Consider the following 21,805-nt stretch of genomic DNA (forward strand, 5'->3'; position numbering starts at 1 on the left):
GTTGTATATGTTCTGCCATTATGTACATGTATGTAAAAGATCAGTTATAAGACTAACTGCACTTTGGGAGAGTTAGATTGGTGTAGTTTTTTCTCCCCTGCCTTCCACCTCTGTGGCCCGGGTTCAATTCCTACTTGGTCCACATGTGGATTGGGTTTTCAGTTCCTACCCGATTCTGTAAGTTGTACCCAGAATATTCCTCTGGGGTTTTCCTCCCACCTCTAAAACTGTGATTGCTTCTCATTATCTTCATTTTCTTCAGGCTTGCAAGCTACATGTACTCTGCCTACCGGTACATGTACAAGTAGGGTGCTCAGTTGAGGAATCCTAGGTGTCATTACCACAGACTAAATAATAATACTAATAACACAGATGGTGATGCTCCACTCTGCAATAAGTTGGGGGCTGAATTATACATTTTGAGAAATTGTTTGAATTTTGGATGCCTTGATTGTCTGCTGTGTCACTCTGGGTGGGATTGCCCTGCACAATTTACATGAAGTGTTGTGTTTTCTGTTGGTACGATTCAGGCTCATCTTTGGATTTGGATTCATGCCATCCTAAATACTGTCAGAGTTGACATCCTGTCCCTGGCCTTAAAATATGCCGGTGCCCGATGTACGTACATGTGACTGTACTCGTAGGTTAGTCCAAATGTTTTCGTTAGTCGAGCCTTTCCTCTTCTGACATTCATCCCATAGTGGTGCAGTATGTACGTGAAGTAGGATGCATACATGTGTGCATGTATACATGCACATACATAACATTTAACATTGCAAGCTTTATGTAATCTGCATGCATGTACATGCATACAACCTTTTCCACACTGACTAATCCCCAACATGTAAAACATGCCGCTTCCAAGATTGTATCTGAGTGATTGTCAAGGGGGATCAACTTGGTATTTGTTCCTTACTACCAGCATTAGTTTGTGTCCTCTTGGGACCCTCAGTGTCCAAGTTTGTGATACAATCATTGTACATTTCATTTTTAGGGTATTTAAATCCTTTTTTCAATGGCCATACTGGTACCTGTATCGTTACATGTATTAACTTCACTGTGTACCGTACATGTTCAAATGCATTGCATCTTTTACACTCCAGTGTGTGTATGCCAAGCTTGGCTCTTTTGTGTGAAACAGCCATTGGCAAAAAACTGTGTAACTTGCCAACACTGAATAAATATGCATTTTTTAGAAATTTTGTTGGTTTATAGAGTTTGTGCACTGTGCAGTATACCGGTATTTGCATTGTCAAATTTACAGGATGACCAAAAAGAGAAGTACATGTATACTTCTGGTAGATTACTAGTTTGCTATGCCAGCGGTAGGTTTTCTGTGCCTCAGAAAGATACCGGTGGTTGAACCAAAAGCTGTGATACGTTCACGGTGTATACACCATACATGTCTGCTATCCAAATTACAAAAAGGATGCTGGCATCGTTTGTTTTTCCTTATATTTTTCCGTATTGAGCTCGGTCTGTACAGTACATGTATGCCAGGTTGTCACATGTACATGTATGTGGAATTAATAACACACACACTGTGTTTTCGTCATAGAAAATTACAACTGAAATTGAAAAGTTTGTACTGATTTCTTTGCTATTTAAATTAAAAAGTCTGAAGAGATGGTGTTTTCACTGTTTTTCAAATGAAAATCTGTTGCCTCTGGCTTTTGTTGTTTATTTTTCCCATTGAATAGATTTTCACCTCCCTATTTAGGCTAGCCGGTACTGTAAAACAGCTTTACATGATTGATTTGGTGGATATTGAACGCACATGTTTGAGTACAGGGTCTCATCTAAATGATCAAAACCTTTCACAAGATTTTTGTGGGGATGTTGTCAAACTGTCAATGTCTGCATTTCATCATGGATTTAAAGATATGTATCATGTATGATTTATGAATATCTGAGACAGTCACTTAACATACTTTTCTTGTTCTCATGCAAAGGACAGTAGTAATTTTTGAAAAAAAAATTGTTCCTCTTTGGGAAATCAGCAAGGTGCTGCAGCTGCTACGTACATGTAGAGTTAATTACATTTCCTTATTTTATGAAGACTAGCTTTGAAGTGTACATGCAGGATATACTGCACACGTACTTTTGGCTATTTTAGTTTTCAATTGCAGCATCCCTGTAGTGAGCAGTTAGACTAGAACTTTTGGGGATGACCTAGTGACCTTTAAGTGAAAAAAAAAACCATGGCTCACCTTCTGGTTCTGCTTGTCAGCTGACTCACTAACCAGCTGGCCATCTCTCAACCAACTGAGGCCCAATAATGATTTCAATTTCCATTTCTCAGTTTGACATCTACCCCTGCTCCCATGCAGAACCAAGTGGCCTGACTTAAGGACAAGGCTGGCCCTTCTGGAAGAGAAATTCCACAGCCAGTCAGGTGTAGCTAAGTCTATTGTCAATGGTTGATGTGGTGGCTTGACTTTTACACAGTTCCAAAGCATTAACTGAGTGTGTGTTGAATGTGACATAAATGTAATGGATAATTCCTTGGGTCTCTGTGTCAACATGGCAAGCTTTAATGTGAGACTTTGAGTCAGGTCCACACTTGTGGCTGTGACTGTCATTTGATGCAAACTATGGGACAGAGAGAACCCTGTCCCGCCTTTGTGTTGGTCACTGGTACAGTATCTAAAGAATTCTTTTCAGACATCTGGGGGATGTGTTAAGTTACAATAGGCTGGAGTGTGTATAGGGATTGGAGGTGGGTATCCCTCTGTCCCATTTCGAGCCAGGTGTAGAGACTGTGGCTTTGGCATTTTGTCATTTCGTGTATCTTACTATGGATATACATGTACCTGTGGCTGCAGCCAGAAACATTCATTTCCCTGCATTAAAACTGATTTCAGGTTTGATATCTTCTTCAGTTTTTCTTCAATCGGCGAAAAATGTACAGTTATTCAAATTCAGTCTTTATTTCAACAACGGGCACTGTCTGTGTAAATTTACATTTGTCAGGTATGACATTAGTAAAAGCTTGAAGGTTTTTAAAAACACCACAAAAAATATTTGTCACAAAAAATATTTGTCATTAAAAAAATCTGGTTTGGGATTTGTGAAATTTGGGTTGAATGGGATGGAATAACAACATACTGTAAGTGGAATTGTTGGCCTGCTGATAAAACTGACCATGAAATATCTTGTAAATTTTAGAGTAAATATGTACACTTAACCTTCAGCCATCATTCTATAAAAGCTATAATGCAAACACCTACACCCAAAATCTTCATTTTGCTCTCACACAAAATTGCAATTTGCAAATTATTTTGATATGATTTAATCAGATGATTGCTCAGCTCCTTGAACTTTGTATCAGTGGCCTAGTGATGTTCAAAACCTGTGCATCAGTTGACTTGGTTTCTACGGCTTGCTTTTGAAAATGCATACAAATAAAATTGTTATTGAGACCTTGTGAGAGTTGTATCTCATGTATGCACATCTATAATAAAATGAAATCGGTAGGTACCGGTACAAATGTATAATGATGAATAATTTTTGGTGATTTGATTTCAAACCCGTGACGAACTGTGGCAATATGTACATTGTATAAAGGGGCAACTTCCATGTTTGCACAGTGCGCAGTAGGTGTACATTACATATATGCTCAGTACTGTTTCCCCTGTGTAGCAAATGCGTGTATATTTGACCAAGTGCATTGTTACCCAGTAGGTGTGCATGTACATGTACACCTGTGCATTCAGTGTTGAAACTACCACTCCATTTCACCATGGATGTATGTAGACTGTGCCCATGCACTTTTAATACTGATCGTTCCTGTCTTCAGAGTTTCTGACCTTCATATGCTGAGGTTTTTACGTGACGTACCGGTAACAAGACGGGCAAAGGCATTTCAGGAAGCGTACCATGTCTATGGAGGCATGTGGATTTTTAAAATCTGGGTATCCAGTTTTTCTATTGCTAGAATGTTGAGAGACTTCAAAGGTGCATGTGTTTCCCGCACACATCTGTGTAAATTGAACACTTACCGTCAAAACTTTGTGCGACTGAAAATCCTCTATATATCTATCCATATTTCAAATGACCCCCTATAAGCCAACAGAATGCTTGGACTTCCTTAGGTACCATCACTCTTTAGCAACATGCCAGGAAATGGCCACTTGTGTGATAACCAGATATTAATGGACAAATACTCGATATACACGCACATGTATGTGTCTACCGCTTCCCTAATCTGAAACACCAAACTGCACATGTATGTGAACACTTGTACATAAGTGTGAAGTTTTTACGAAATGACTGGTGAAAAGTATTTTAATATCATTTTTGCATTGTACATTGTGTCACTGTGCATGACGGACTGACAAGAATGTAATTAAATACCTCACTGTTTCAAGCATTAATATGTCACAGTTCCTCCCAACCATTCCAAATTAAACTTGTTGGGTACAGTACATTTTTCACTTTGAATGCATATTCACCATTGAATTCGTCATAAATTTCAATTTTATTAACACCAGACCTTTGTTTATCTATCTACTGCAAACGTTTAAAATGCAGCGTGAAATAAAGGGAAAAATACATGTACAGCCCCACCAGATGCATCTGTCACAGAGTTTATGCAATTTTCCAGATTCCCCAAAATGCACTCCATTCAAGAAATGGGATAAGGTCCCTGTCATTCACCACCTCACTTGACTATGACTGGTCTAACAGCAGCAGACAAAAACAATATCCACTTGTGGATTTTGCCTGTTTGGGTTGATTTGTGAGTTTCAGTTTCGGACATGTGATGAAGGGGTGTAATAACTGCTGAATAATAAACAGCCTTTAGAACACACTTGTAAGTGAATAGAATCATTCATCCTTGACACCATACAGAAGCTGAACACTAACAGTCCCAAATCCTCCAATTTCAATACAATTTTACATACACCCTTGGGGGTTATTATTTGATGACACCAGCACACCAGTATCCTTTAATCACATAACGGTCATACCGTAGTTCAGTACAAGTATCTTTTAACAGTATTGACCACAGGTGATTCATACATGTGTCATGTACATGTACAGTAGGAAGACATTTCCATGGATACATGTGTCATGTACATGTACAGTAGGAAGACATTTTCATGGACTTCCATGTATGTACATTGTACATATTTCACAACCTGGATATGGAACTGTTTAAAAAAAATGAAACCAAATGTTATGCATACATTGTGCATTGTGCATTAAGGCTCATATTCATGTATGTGCATCCTATACCATCCTCTTGCAAGACAACATTGATCTTGCCTTGAGTCTAAAATGGCTCCTGTTTATACACACACCATTTATTGCACGGCGCAAGGCTCCAGTATTGATCTGAAAATCCATCAAGTGGGCCCAATAAAAACACTCCGGTGTAACACGCTGTCTGAATTGTTGGCTCTCTCTTTCTCCCTCTCACGGTGCATGTACACGTCCCCTCTCTGAGCTGGCCCTGCAGTGTGCACCCACATGCATGTAGTGTAGCCTCTTATCAACTGCAGGGTCTCTGACAAAACTTCAGTTGAATTGACCTATTCATCTCGATCATCCCTGAAGTGTGAAACAAGATTCAATATTTGTGAAAGAAAATATTAAAAACAACGCCAGGCTCTTAAGCTTGTCCTTGATAAGCGTGGCTACAGACATGCTGGTGGTTTGCATGCTGATCCTTGTCTTTGTGTGTAGACGTGTACATTATTGATGGCGTTGCTTTATTAATGAATCAGGTAATTATTTTATGCAATATAATAATACATAATCTGGGGGTTAACCTCATATGTAAATTCCAGAGCTATTGTGCTATTAACTAGTAAAATCTGACATTGTGCAATATAACCTTATCGTACTGGTGCATTCCTCGCAAAAATTTAGGATTCACACTGCAAGCCACACACACGGTTGTAATTAGTCCTTCTACATGACAAAATAAATCAAATCAAACAACAGCCCTTTAAGTTCTTTAAGTCATCACATTTCTCAGTCTTAAGCATTTTGCGCACTTGTAATGAGAAATTGGCCAGTGTTCATTTTGCATGTCTGATAGGCTCACACTATATAGTTTTCAGATTGCAGATCTGCCATCAGTTTTTTTAATATTTGGGGAGAGGGGTTCAAATGAGGAAAAATTCAATCTTAGCCAGTGGTTTTTTCTGTTCAAATTGTATGAAATTTACTATTAACAGTATAACCACACAGGTAGAAGACATCCTTTTCTGTGAGGTGTTCCTGGCCTGTAATCAATTTTCCTGTCTACTCAACCCATTGTAAGAGAACAACGGCTAACCAGGACTTGGAAGTGAATTTCTGTATTATTTGTACTCCATCATCCGACACTTCCTAAAAAAAAAAAATGCATAATCCGAATTAAGCTAAAAAAATAGTTATTTGTAGTTATGCTTTCTCTTCCAGACTTACCATGTTTTTATAGCACCACCCTAAAGTATTTTTAGGAAACGTTTTTGGAAAATGTGTTATAGGAAATAAAGAAAAAAATGTGTTTGTAGTTTGAACGTGGTGCAAAAAGTTGACTGGATGTAATGAGCATTTTTCGTGTCATATGAAACAAATGTGACCCAATCTCTCATGCTCATGTTTGAACACTTTATAGCTTCACACTGAATCAGTATAATAATGACCTGATAAAACAATTGTGGCCAAAGAAATAACCTACGTACCAATCATTAACCTCGTGATCATTCTGATGTATTGCCTAGAGCTGGAACTGTGTTATAAATCACTTCTCATAATCATCAGTAGAGCCAGAGTTGGGACCATAGGTCATGAAACCAGGTACACATTAGTTTCTCCGTGTAAATTTGTCAAGTTTATTTCATATCTGAGCCTATATACCGGTAGTAGTGAAGCCATTGTGTCCAAATTTTCTGATAGTGCAATGCCAGGCATTGTCATGTCAAATACTGAAAGGCCAGTAATGCCACCTTGGATGGATTTAAATTTTGGATGCCCGTAAATAGACGAAAGTTGTTGTCAACATACATGTACCGTATCATGGGGTTGAAGGTTCTTACCTTGTCACTTAATGCGGAAATGATGTTTGGTCCAAATTTGACAGTGGCCTACCAGAACCAGCTACCTGACAGTGGCCTCTTAACGTGGGGAGATTTAACCTCTTGTCGTGCACACCAATTTATCTGAGGCCAAAATCTCTGTTATTTTTTTTCATCCCAATTTAAATTCCTAGTCATTCTAGTCTGCACCATTATGTATATTTTCCATGACTGATGGGGCATGGCTGGAATTGTTATTGTCAGTTACATGTAAGCATGGTTTGAACAACTTTGCAGCTCATAAAGCAAACCATACATACTGGCATAGGTGTACATGTACATGTACAGATGGGGGTGCGTTTAACAGATTATAGTTGAAATTTCCTTCAACAAAATTCATTGAAAGTACCTGCAGATGTAAAGCCAATAAGCCTTTTGCGAGTTCACTTTGACCCAAATCTGATGCACCGAGTTCTGTAAATTCACGTGAACATAACAACTTGATTTCTCCTTTCTAAAACCACTGTTGCTATACCTCGTGATTCGGGGCAAGCTTTTGCTTAGTTATTTAAGACACGCCTTGCTACATTACACTGTTCTCAATGGATAAGAAGGGCAAAAATGAACCAGTCCATTCCAGAGATGGTGGTCGCTATGCAAAAGCTTGCCCAGAATCACAAGGCATAGCAACAGTGTCTTTAGTCTGGGGAATTCAAATCGTTTTGTTTATGTGCAATCAGATAACTCAGTGCACCAGGTTTTATTCAAAATTAACTCGCAAATGGCTGATTTTTTAATACACAGTAGACTTTACATGACTCCCGTCGTGCATGTTTCAGAGAATTCTTTCCTGGTTACTCCAAGTTATTTTCAACACATTGCACAGTGGATTTTTTAGAATTTAATTTTCTTTAGAAATCTGTTATTGTCTGGAGAGGCCTGCCCTGGTCTCGGGTAGGATTTGGAAGCAAGGTGGTGTGTGGCATAGAGTCAATCTGACAAAAGGATCCATTGGCTCATTTTGTCATCTGATACCGGTAAATGTTCAGTGTAAGTGTAATGCCAAATCAGACACCAGATGGCAAAGTTGGATCCTTGTGTGGACATGTACACTTTTTTGGTACACACATGTACATGTATGTAAAGGGCTGCTTGCCAGTGTGAGAAATGTTTTTCACAGTGACACCAGTAGTCATTTGTCAAAGTGAAAAACAGCATTGTGCAATTGAAATCCTGCCTGGGTTTTTCTACACTTGAGTTTTGTAATGTATGTTACATGTACATGTACTGTACCAGTACTAAGGGTCGGATGTTTAAATGTTTAACCATTTAAACAAAAAAATACATGTATCTGTTCAGAGATTTTCCTAAACGTTTGAATAGAACTAATTGTTGAAGGTTGCACAAAGTTTAATTGATGCAATCTGGGTTAATTTTTATTTTCAAATGATGCTGCGAAAGTGTCTTAACATTTCGAAACACTTCAACACCCGGTCAAATCAAAGGAACTCTCAATAACTCAACGTTGGCTAACTTGAAACTCCGCTTATCTCAAATACATTCTTCATTACCGTCGAGAGAATCGCTGATTCTTTGTGGTAGCGATGTGGCGACCACACTGGATGGAGGAAGCTTTGTGCGTGCCATGGCTGTAGCCTTGGTGCTGCCGCCCGCTCAACTTCAGCACAGATGGGCTGCTCACATGGTGACTGTCCAATCACAACCCTTTACGGCACCAAGTGAGATGTGTTCCCGTTGCATTGCTGCGTAGCTGAATCTCACTCGAATAAAAAAGGTTAAAATATACTTTCTTGAATTTTTTTCTGGTGTATTCTGCCAGTACATTCCATTAATTCCCGCTTTATCCATTTTTGAGGACAGGCAAAAGTGTAAACAGACCCTATTTAGTTTTTGAGTGAGCAGAAAAAATTCTTAGAGCTAGCCAATCCAGCCTAAAAGTACCCTGCCCAAGGTTTAATTTGTCTCAACATCAAACAAAAATATTCAGCTGTTTTAATACTTAATATCATGATCATTTATCTGACTTAGATGCCAATACACCAAAACAATATGTGGGAAGAAATTATTATTTTCAAGTGGCTGGGCAAGTCCAGATGAAAAAAAATTAGAATAAATTCAACTCAGCTCTGTGGAAAAGGAAATCTCCTGAGGAAAGATTGACAGCTCTATCGTTCCATTAGACAAAATGTATATTAAGTATTTGGGTCTGGGTCACAGAATTGAAGATGCTGCTATTTCTAGAAAGACCTGCTGGGCGGATGTATTTATTGTAAATCCTCAGCCAATTAGTCAGTTGATTCTTTGCAAGCAAAGCAGCCAATTGGTAGGATTGTTACACTTGGGCAGTTCCAGAGTAATGCCACTGTTGCTAAGAAACAGTATTACCATGGAAAATCCTTGGCCTCCTGGGACACGCTGCCTGGCCGCCATCCAGGCCTTTTTTTTTTAGCAGTGAGCGGATTATTATTTTGTTGTACACCCTTGATAAGTTAAATAATGTTCCTTCACCTCCTTTTCTTGACATTAATTTATGGCAAATAGCGTACGACATAGACATTTTTGAGGCCTCTGAATTTATAAACAACTTCTTCCACAAAACATTTGATCTTTTTTGAAGAAAGAAAATATTCTGCTGAACAGGCCAAATGAATTCTTCATGATTACACAGTGATAAATTGCATCCATCTCCACTCCGTTCTCTCTCTCCCCTTTTTTTTGTCGAAAGTCTTATGTTGTCAATAGTAGGACATCAGCATACACTTGGACAACTACAAATATGCATTGTTGTTGAGCTACACCTGCATTAAAAAACTCACTTGTTAGGCAGAAACTGAGCTGTCATGCAACAACCTTTATTGTTTGTGTTAGCAAATGTTTAAACGGTTAAACGGCCAATTGAAATGTTGCTAAAGGGTCAGCAAAGTAAACGTAAATTCCAACCCTTAACCAGTACATCGAATGAGGTCAAACAGTTCCCTAAAACTCTTGTTGGTTCTTGCAGAACTCTTTGGTTGCCTAAAGGTCTCCAGTTACAAGTAAGGTGTGTGAATTTCTCTATCTGTGTTTAAAGTTGCAGGCTACACATTTGTCAGAGCTGTGTCGGTAGCAGGTGATTGATGTTAAAGTATGTAATGGGCAAGTTTGATAAAAACCTATCATATGTCTTGAATCTAGGCAACCTCAGGGAATGTTAAAAATTTTGTAGATGCGAACGAGAAACTGAAGGGATACATGTACATTCATTTGCTCACATTTATTCCCAACCATTGCATCTTCAATGCATGTTGTTACATGTATATTGCCTGAATCCACAATCAAGTGACATTTAAAGCTGTGTTTAACATTTGTGATTCCTTGTAAAGCCTTTGAGCAAGGCTCGTCCATTTTGCGACCAGTGTACTCATGTTCAATGTACATGTAAATGTACTAACATGTAAAAAATGTACGGTATGTTTTGTCAGAGCAGATTAGGAAAGTGCTGATACATGTATGAAACTGTCGAGACATGCGGAAAATACTGGTACACTGCACCTGGTACATCAGTACCAGTAGTTAACCCCCGCGGTACCAGTAGGGGTGGGGGGGGTGTGTGGCAATAAATTTGTAAATTGTTCATTTAATGGATGCACCATACAGCAAGTAAACACATTCATGAAGTAGAAACTCCTTTACTGCTTAGCAATTCTCTATGTGACGTGGTGGGCCAGTATTATTGTATTGTTGTAAGGGGCCAGAATCTGATTGTGTCATGAGCAATTTTTGTAATTTTGGAAAGACAGGGTCGTTAGAGAACAAAGCACCTGTGCGAGCTGGCTGCTGACCTTGCGCGCTCATTGCTGTTCACGAATAGGCACTTTAATTTGGACATACGGTATGCGCAGTTAGATACCAAACTGGCTTATTGTTGGCTTGGTGTAGATATTGCCTGAAAGGAAGAGTACGCTGCCCTAGAATCCGGCTGGTGAATTGCCTATTTACCGCTACCTGATTGCTGATTTAGTGCCTTGGAAGTTATGTTATATGCATCTACCAGTACATTGTATTCTGCAGTGTACGGTACCTCACAGGATGAAGACCTGTGTCCTTCTTGAACAGCAAGGAATCCTTCCATGTATCCCACTAAATCCATGCACTGATAGATGGCACGTATTTAGTATCAACTGCGATGCACCCGGATGTGCATGTAATTGAGCATTACGCCACGTGTGCCTTGGTAATGGACTTGGAATGTAATCATCTGCCACAAGGTCTATTTTTTTATGGCTGTTAACTTCCCTACCCTTCCCCCTTGGCATTTTGCAGCAAGCTGTTAAGAGCGCCATGCCAGTCCGACCTGTCTTTGTTTTTACACGCAAGGCAGTACTAATCTTCCAGGGCTGAGGGAACTCACGAAGTGGCCCTGTTGTACATTAACGGCGTGCTTGCCGAATTAATTGGGTTTACACAGAACGTGCTTCAACATGAAATCGGAGTGGCTTCTTCCGAACCCACAGAGGGGGATCTTGTTTTGGAGGGATGGTGCTATGAAAATTTATATCCGCGTCACTGCTTAGGCATGCCCATGGTATTGATTTGAATTCTTGCAAAGACGTCATTTACTTGGGAAGAGGGACAGAAAACATATCAGTTGGCTGGTGAACAGCATCCGGAACATGGGGAACTAAAACGTTCATCAAAACAAAGTTGGAAATGTTAAGGTAGAACAATACAGAGCATGGTTACAAGCGACACAGTTTGTGCATTTAAAGATGCAGTGCTGGACTGTCAAGAGTGATTAGATCAGCTGGAGCAAAGAATGAACAGTGGGAGAGGTACAAGTAGTGGGTCATGTGTAACTCTTGAAGAAGGAGGAAAGGGTAAGCCAGAACACTTTCAAAAGAAAGGAAGAATACCGTTAGGCCCAATTCATGTGGACCCAATTTCAGTCATATTCCCCAACGTAGTGCATTTATTTGAAAACGTTAGATTCAAAGAACCAGACTATATTCTACGATTTCATTCCGACCCTCAAAATCACCTAGTACCATCCCATTAAGGGTTTAAAATTTATGCTGTACGTTCAGGAATACAACTGAAATTGGGGACGCCATGAATGCGGTTTATCTATTAAATAGTAGTAACAATCACATAGGGGGGAGTATCTGTGCATTTCTGTATACAGTTGAGTTTGTACAGGAAGATGTGCATCCTTCCACCAAAAAAATTAGCCTGTAAATGAATATGCTGTTTTAGAAATTGGAAGAGGGATGTGACACCCCTTGCACACAGTGACATTGTGGAAACCTCCTAGACTTTGACACCTCACCAGATATGGATACAGGTGGGCAGTAGGTGGACTTCAGTGATGAGGCATTTGATCCTAGTGTGTCACCTGTTATAAGGGGACCATTTGGCAGGGAATCAGGTTAATTGCATGCAAGCATGGAGTGTCAAGTTGTGGAAGGCAGCTGGGCTAGAAAACGACACCTGCTCACATTTCTGCCTGGGATGTTCAAGTGCTTTTAACAGTGTAGACGTATTTATTGAAACTGGATGATTGAGGGGATAAAACTCCTTATGATTGAGGCAGTGGTCAATTACATTCTAGCTATTGCCACTTACAGCCTATAAATTTGGTTTCTGTTATATTTTTAGTTCTTTGTTTGCTTTGATTTAAATGGCATACCATACATATTAGTAAACATGATTGGTTTCAGAAGACAGAAGACGTGATATTTTTGGTGCTTGTAGAGGTTTGCATTTGTGGCAGCTAGGCTTGTTACCTGTTGTGAGATTTTCTAATAAAAAAGGACAGAGTTTAAAACGCAGAACACAAAACAAAACATCCAACGGAAATGCCAGATAGTGATAAACCGAATAACAGCTTCTTTCAGTTTTTATGCTCTCTCCACAGGCTTTATTCATGAGTCAGCCATAGTGGAAGTGAGGTGAACTTTTCATTTGGGGGAACTTGAGAGTAAAATATAAGCAATGAAATTAAAAGCTCCAATACAAAACCCCATTTAACACATTACAGGAAATCAAATACACGTACATGTAGATGAATGGAACATGATCAAAAATAGCATCACTGACACTCACTAATCTCATGGATGTTGCATGGCAGTTAAGCTGGAAGTGAACTCGATGCAGCATGATTTTTTTAGTTTTCTGCAATGTGTATGCATCTGTACAATGTCCAAGGACTAGCAGCATACACATTTGGCACATATTGTACACCATCAGGATAATAGCATACATTACACATACCGGTACCCGGTACGTGCAAAGTATGGTATAGGCACCGGTACATTCAGTTGTTCAGTCAAGCGTCTTTCGTGGTACATTGTATATCACACATATCTGTGATTCTACAATTATCATGTGTACAAGCAACACTTGTTAGAACTGTGTTGTACATGTAAACAATCTTTAATTAAAAAAAAATATCCTTTATCTTGTTTACTGGTAGTGGTAGTTGATAGGAGTATTGTACAAAGATGTACCTCTGCTTAAAAGTAAAGTAGTGAGGTCAAGTTAATACTTAAAAAAAAGCTGCCATACTTAATATTTTAATTTTTAAAAAGGAAGAGAGAGTTGACCAAAAAGAGAACAAATTTACTAGAGAGAAGAAAAGTAGTAAACAGTCTTGATGGCTTCGATTTGAGTAGGTAATGAATTCAATTTGGTGTGTAATATTAATGAGTCTTTGGCATTGTTTAAAGAGACAAAATGACTTAGAGATGTTCAGCTGAGTTAATACAGGTCTGAGCTTTATTCACAGTGCAATCTGCTAATGGCAAGACATCACAGATATCCCCCGGAGATGCTGTCCTCCCCTCTCCAGCTCTGCTGCTTCAGCTGTCCGATAAAGTGTGATAATTCTTATTGATTCAATCTTGCTGATTGCCCGAGCACTGACAGAGAGGGGGGGTTTTGTGGGAGCGTGGTAGCCGGGAGGCTAGAGATTAGAATCAGCCGGCACAGTGTTTTTCTGTGCTAGAAGAGGGATGATTCACTTGGCTGAGCTGAGTTCTAAATGAGACACTGATGACAAAATCGAAAAACTGTGGGTTCGACTGAGTAATTAACTTTTGGGCTCTGGTCTTCAAACTTACCTGGATGACATTGCTGAGAATGCTGTAATTGCTGTAAAATATGTTCTTCATGTGGATGTGCATGTACCCGGTACATGTATTTGTAGTTATGATATTTGCATTTATTGTAAAAAGTCTGCATTTTTCTCATGTACCTGAAGTAAACTAGAGTCAAACAGAAAGCAACCAAAATATCTTGAACTTTACAATGAAATAATCAGCTTATTTTTCATTCTTTGAAGGCTGGTAAATCATCAAAATTGTGCTGTTGTGGGAAATAAAATGATATGTAGAGCCCTGATATACATGTATCCTTCTCACTTCCCTTTGTCATAGATGCCAAATTGCAAATGAACATTAACTCTGAGCCAGATGATGCCCCCGGTATTTGTAGCTTATTGTAGTGAATGTACCGTACGTGTACACAGGTGGTGTGTCCCATGACAGGTGTTTGCAAGGTCCAGTGCCTTGAGGTCTGAATGATGCAGTGTCACTGTGCCTATATTGTAAAGTACACCGATCGGGTCGTTATTACAGGTATTACTGGGGTAAAAACTACACTTGTGTACATTCTGCATCATGCACATTTGTAAGAGCAAGTTGGGAACACCCCATTGTGTATCTTCCCTAGCCCTTGTACTGCTCAGTGTTACAGCCAAGCCTTTCTGATTTATATTATTGTCAGTTTGGATCATTTGATCCATTAGCATTCATACCATTTCAATTTAATTTCGAAGCTGATGTGGGTAAAATGCTTTGTATGCATATGTACATGTAGATGCACCTACATTTATACCGAAAGCTGTGATCAGAACAGATACAACCATAATGCATACTTCCATTTTGGCTTCAACATGGTTTACAATGACATGAGTATGAAAGGCCTTCAGATGATTTGGTTTGCAGCATTGCAATCCACCTTGAGCAGAAGCGCCCCCTTATCAGTCGAAAAGAGCCACATTGGTCAGGAGTGTTCATTTTGTTGGTAGCGATATGACAGTAACACGTGTTTTTCATAGTCGTTTGTGAACCAGCAAAATGCAGTTCCGACCAAAGGAGCTGCCATTACTAGGAAAATCACCCCCTCTCTGTCCAGCTCAGAGCCCATAATGTGCACACTTTACAGGCAAATTTAGTAGGCAATCGGGGGGTTCTTTGTAGAAAGCTGAAGCTGCATTTAGCCATCAAGCAACTGTTCACTCATGATTGCCTCACACTCTTCACTCGGTTTAAATTGCCGCAGGACAGTTGACTCATTAGTATTGATCAGTTGGATAAATAGTCTATTTGTGGCTGTTAGTGAGCTGATTAACATACTCAATCCAAGAGAATACCTATTGATTTCACTGTTATGGAAGGTACTGTAGATTTTAAGGGAATGCCAAAATTAAATTAAAATCTAACAGTACCATGGATGCCAATGTACAGTATATGTAGTTGCTGACATGAGTATGAAAACAGAGATCAAAAGCAGTACTTTCAAACTCATTGTATCCTTACAAAACCATGTTCCTCATCTATCGTAATGATTTATTTTATTACATCGACTACTGAACCATTTTTGACAGAAGATTACAGGTACCGGTGCTGGTAGAATCGTCATTCTTCCTGGATCATCTCATCTTCTTTGAAGCTCAATTTGGTAAACGATATTGGAAAAGATTTTTTTCCTAGAATTACAAGAGCTTGCACCCCTTTGCGTTCAAGAGATTTCATTTTACAATCATGGCTGAAGTCTTTTTGCATGAAGCTTTTTCAAACCTGCAAATGTTTACGGTACCCAACATGAATCTACACGTATGTAAGTTTGTCCTCCTGAACCCTCGCCACTCATGCACCACTCATGCGCTCAAACCTCTGACTGCAGTTGTTGACAGAGAGATTTGGAAGGTGTCAAGAGCACAGTGAAAACTAAATATTTACAAGAAAGTGATTTCCCATAAGACCGTAGGGGATTTATGTGTCTACAATTTATGTATTTTTACACCAAGCTGTTCACTGTGTGCCATTTATATCTTTTTTTTGGTAGAGAATGTCAGGATTTGTAAGATCAACATGTGCGAGTACATGTATGCACCAGGCATCAATTCTTAAGGGTGCCATTCTTCCGGTTATGCTACGTGTGCCATAGATTTGATAAGTTTAAATTGTTTTAAGGGAAAGCACCTACTCCTGTTCATTAATTGCCCTCTCTTGAGTCTCTTTTGACATACGTGTATCTTGCAATGAAAAGAGATGAAAAGTTAAGCTGCATTGATGCTTGTATACATGTACTTTAGATGTGGAAATACCGTACAAATGGATAAATTTTCCATGGCAGAAAAAGGGACCAGTGACCTATCAAACGGTACATTCCAACATTATTTGCTGATAATATTTTTCTTTGGTGCAGTGGATTGCCACTTCTGTTCCTTCTCAGTAGTCCTTTAATTCAGTTACTTGAACATTTATATACCCAAGCTCTGTGTTAAGTAGTACATGTATTTTAGATCTAGGTTGGAAACTTCATGTAGTCAACAAACTACTCAGGCCCATTGTACCATCTGCACGGAAAGTACTGGACATGTACATCCGATGTCCCTTTTCAGTTGCTGATCTGCATTAAGTGAATCAATTTATGGTCGGCGTCAAGTCTGCGAATCTGACAGAGAAATAAAATGAATGAATTATTGATTATGTATAACTACCAAGTGTAAGTAAGTGTGTTCTGGATGTTATAACCTTGCTGGCATTCAAAGCATACCCATTCATTTGTTTCAAATGATGTGGGCTTGTTGAGATCTTCTCTCTCTCAAAACACTGGAATTCCTTGAATAAGTTAGCTTAGTGTTTGATGTTGTCAAGACTTGCCTTGAACAGTCTGTAAGAATCTAAATCTGCAAGTCGACTAAATTCAATGAACCATTTCAGTGCCAGGGAACTTGAAGATTGTTCACAAGTTGTATTCTACCTCAAGGTGAAATGGTCCCGCTTGGCGTGTTTCAGTTGATTAAGCCCATCTGTTTGGATTAGTGCCGCCAGTATATTCTCCCTCACCCTTCCCCTTCACACCTTTCCGCAAGTAAACTTGACATATCAAATGGTCGCCATGACAAATAGATTGATGCTGTGCTGCGGTTCATCTCCCAGTACCGTTAGTCGACACACAACATTTATCACAGGATGCCGCCCGCTAAGCGGAACAGAAAAAAAAACTCTTAAAGAGTGGAAGACAATTTCCCTGGGGAGCTTGTCTCACCAATGTTAAGGGGAGACAGCAAAGATTGTGATTACTTTGACTTCCTAATCACAGGGTGAGCAGCAAAACCCAATGTTGATCGGCGCATCGTTGCAGAGATGGATCGTCAATCGTTTTGAAATTCTGACCACAATTGAAATTAGAAAAAGGAGCACATTTGTCCTCAAAACTCACAGGAAACTTGAACTAACATTTGAGCACTAACAGTTAGGATTGTTAGAAGAGAGAGGTGTATGGGGAATGTAAATGGAACTTGCAGATTGTATGACAGTGTGCTGAATAGTGTGAACTGCAAAGGACTGCCTAGCCCTTGAAGATGCATTTTATAGACTAGTGGGCATTGTTAGTTGGAGTCAGCCATGTTCTGTCTTACTTCTTGGAGTAAGTTTGGAAAGGTGTACATGTAACTTGTGTACATTAGGTACAGAATTTATAGCTTTGACAATGGCGCAATATACACACTAATTTCTGACAAGCTTTTTCTATACCAGTATACATGTACATGAAGTGCATGTACATACATGTATACCGGTATGTAAAAGTACATGTAAAGTTTGTGCCCAGGCACACCTATGCATTTAAGCAATTGGGCAAAACTGCTGTTAACACACTTTTGGATGAGAATCAGTCTTGTACTTAAGAATACTCTGTGTCACAGACGCTTTAATCAGGGTATACCGGTGCAGGCATTACGCCGACTACTAAACGCCCTCTCTTGTTCATACTCCATGTCTGTAGTCACTTATACAGGGACGTATGTATTGCTTCACTCGTACATGTAAATATGAAAAATAGACAGTGTGGAGACGGGGTAATGAATAAAAGATGTATCGGTAGCAGGTGGTAAACGAAGAGGAGCAGCTGGTTTTATTGTGCAGAGGTTTGGTACCTTCGGAAATTAGGCCAGCCACATTGGCATCAATGGAACTGTCAGATGATTGAAAATGTCTTGAAAAGAAAACTCTCTTACACGCGACAGTAATAGTAATGAAAACAAAAAGCAATTCAAAATGTGGCAGGTCCGTGTACAGTGTACCGTACATGCACAACTTGATTTACAGCACCCCACTCACAGATTCTGTATCTTAAACTAGGGTGCTGGAAGATGTTAAGTTTCATACACGGTGTTTTATTTGGCTGGTAATACTCTTTGTTATCAACGTGCTTTGCAGTGAAAATTCATACGATTACTGAGGTAGGACTTGAACAGTGATTAAATACCTACATGTAATATCAGTTTCTGTGGAACAACCAGGCATTTTTGGTTTAACCCAAATATTGGATTCAGCTGTTTACATGTAGATGAAATTTCCTACCAGATACATGTACATATATATGTGGGTAATTCCAGAAATAAGGGGTCCATTTTTTTTCGTGTCCCTGTCACATCTGACATATGATTTTGTTAGTTCAGAACATATTTTCGAATTTCTAAGAAAGAAAAATTAATGTAAATTACCTGCCAAACAGATAGTAATAGTTTGAAATCAATTCCGGTGATATTTCCATGTCAAATAACAAAGGTCAGATGTAACAGGGACACGAAAATGTCACACTTTTGGACCCTCTGGAATTAACCATGTACAGATATGTATGTGGTCCTCACAGCACCATACTCTGTCCATAATGCTTTAAAGTGTGGTCAGATACATGTGTATTGATGTGAGATAGGCAGACTCCATAGTACATGTACATATACGGTACATGAAGTAATGAAATTGCTAGGATTCATTGCAGGCATGTTAGTATGCAGTCACTTCATGTAATAAGTCTGACTGAGGTGACATTGAAACGTGTTAAAATCTGCCTCCCTTTTATTGTCAGTTTGTTTTACAACTTGCGACTGGGTCCTTGTGGCACATTTTCCTTGAGGTACATGTATCTGTGTTTATTATGACAGAACCAGACCGTGATGTTTGTTGAAATTAAACCTCAGCTTGGGGAGCTAGGTTTAGTAGAGTTCACCCATCTTACTCGAGGATTAAATTTATAATGCATTGGCTAATGACGATTGTGAGTTGTTGGGTGTGTAGCACGTACCCTACGTACGATTCCTGTACAACATTACCAGGGGCAGTGCTGGATGTGACTGTGCCACTGTGGTTACCTTGGGGGTGCAATAAGGGGGTCATCAGAGGTCATCAGAGATATGTTGAATGATGTCAGGCTGGCTGGCTGGCTGGCAGGAGGAATTTGTGCAGCCAGACACATGAAAATGATCCATCAGAACTATTAGCTGAATCTGTGAGATTTGTATGTGGTTTGGTGGGCCCACACATTCTTGTAGCAGTTTGAATATCAATGTGAGATTTTTTATGTAGATACTGTGCTGTGTAACTGTACATGTGCAAATACTACATGTACATGTATACATGTGTATATTGGTACACGTTTGCATTGTACCTGCTCCCTGTGCCACTTAGGAATGATGAAATTCCCTGGCACTGTATTAGTAACAAAGAAAAATGTTGTTTGTGTATTTCAAAGCCTGTTATAAATGAGAAATGCTTACATAGAATTGCATCCTCAAACTGATTGATTGATTGATTTCTTCAAAACATTTTGTAATCGTATTCCCCGATAGGGATCCCTATGTACTTTATGTTTTGTCATCATGAAATTGTTTGAAAAATGTTTTTTTAGTACAATATTTTTCTAGCATGTTAATTTAAAGAATATAACAACTTGATTTTTCCGACAAATTTTAATGGATTTGGTCAAATCTTACACATATAAATAAAAAGCTTTTAAGACAGTCTACATGTACTGCCTACCGTGTTGTCCTTCAGATAAGCGCACTTAAGCTTTGTGACCCTGTTCAATTGAATAAGGCCATTCAACTCTGGAAATCATTCACAGATTTCAAAATCTCCCTTAGCTCAATGATAATGCTCTTAATCTAATACAGTATGTGTGTAGATGGAAAAGGGAAATTAAATCAGAATGTAAAAGTACTTATCAATAAGACATGTTGTACTTGGGTCTTAGAGTTTGCTATATTCTGTCAGTTGTAGTCAGTTTTCACTTCACAGATTTGCTGTTTTTACCACCTTTTGCGTTGAGTAGCAGTAATGTAATACTAGTGTATAGGACCTACATGTAGGTACATGTACGCAAACTAACATCAAAAGTTTATAAGAAAAAATTGTATTTTCTACTAGAAAAATGGTAAGAAAAGTTCTGTATATTTTGTTCTGTTTCCTAAACAGCCAAAAGAAGCAGCCAAGCGGTTTAAATTCATTGCCGAGGATTCTGGAAAGGGAGGGCTGAATGGTGGGCACCAGCAGGGCCAGCCACTCGAGCTGGACAAATCCTGGCAGAACTTTGACCAGAAGGCGTACATTGCTAAGACCCTGGTCAAGAAGGGACAGGATGCATACGCCAGGAACAAGTTCAACCAGCAGGAGAGCGACAAACTCAAGATGGACAGGAATGTTCCAGACACCAGACATTCACTGTAAGTACCAGTACATACTCGTCCTCCAGTCCAATTGCTGCCACCATCTTGGATTACAGAGTAATCTGAGATGGATACAGTTTGGATGTTGGTGGGCACATTTTAGATGCTTCACTATTTTTTGTGCATGCACAGGTGTTGTTTGCCAGGTTTATACACGTGTAGATATACGCACTTACAATCTTGTATCACACACCGGGGAAGGCAGAGGTTTCTTTGATATTGGCTCCTTGGAGAAATGGGATGGGGTTTTTTACATACATGTGCAGGTTTAAATTTTTATTTTGGGTTTGGTTAAATGTTGTTAGGGTGCATTGTTTTCCACTATTCTTAAACGGGTACTTGAATGGTTTTAAGGTTTTAATCATGTTGATTGTTTCTTTCAAGAAATAGTTGTTCGTATCTTTGTACGTTAATGTTGTACATGTAAGCTGTATTTGGGTTGTATTGAATCATCAAAGGCCATTTTAATTTCCCCTGTTGGGATAAGAAAGTTTTCCTTATCTTTTTTATGTTGCAATTAATACCTTTTGTCTGGAAAACACCTCACATGCACACAACTCTTAAGGTGCGTTCGCGCGGCTACTCCTGTTAACACGAGTAGGATGCGTGCGCATTACACTCGGGTACAGGAGTATACTCCCCCCTCTAGCGAGAGTGTACTCTCGCTGACCCTCGGGTCATACTCCAGCCGTTTGAGTGCTCAGGTGTATACTCGTGTTAATGCGAGGAGCTCGCTTGAACGTACCCTATATGTGTGCAGCTTGGGATGGTCTGAGCATGTGGGACAAAGTTCAATTGAAACTTATGGTCTTGTAGTGTGCGTCAGGTTACAATTTTCTTTGCTCTTTGGGCATGCTTGTAGTCAGAGTGGATATTGAAACCAGGGAAACTTTCAATGACGTAGGTTTGTTGGTTGACCTCATGCCTTGAGCAGAGGGGCCAGTTTTGTAGAACTACACTGCAAGCAGAAGGCGTCGCTGACAAAATTTGCTGTTCA

General features: G+C 39.3%; 1 protein-coding gene across 1 annotated transcript in view; it reads left to right on the top strand.

The window, feature by feature from the left end:
* The window catches only part of galnt2 (polypeptide N-acetylgalactosaminyltransferase 2), a 74,251-nt gene that overhangs the window by 2,363 nt on the left and 50,083 nt on the right, over positions 1-21,805 (top strand). The window contains exon 2 of the mRNA XM_022237840.2: positions 20,558-20,805. Coding sequence (XP_022093532.2) covers positions 20,558-20,805 — 248 coding nt within the window. The remainder of the gene's footprint in view (positions 1-20,557; positions 20,806-21,805) is intronic.

This window comes from Acanthaster planci, linkage group LG01 (genome assembly GCF_054643075.1).
Source record: "Acanthaster planci isolate LZ-2023a linkage group LG01, COTS_SCS, whole genome shotgun sequence".
NCBI classification, from domain to species: domain Eukaryota; kingdom Metazoa; phylum Echinodermata; class Asteroidea; order Valvatida; family Acanthasteridae; genus Acanthaster; species Acanthaster planci.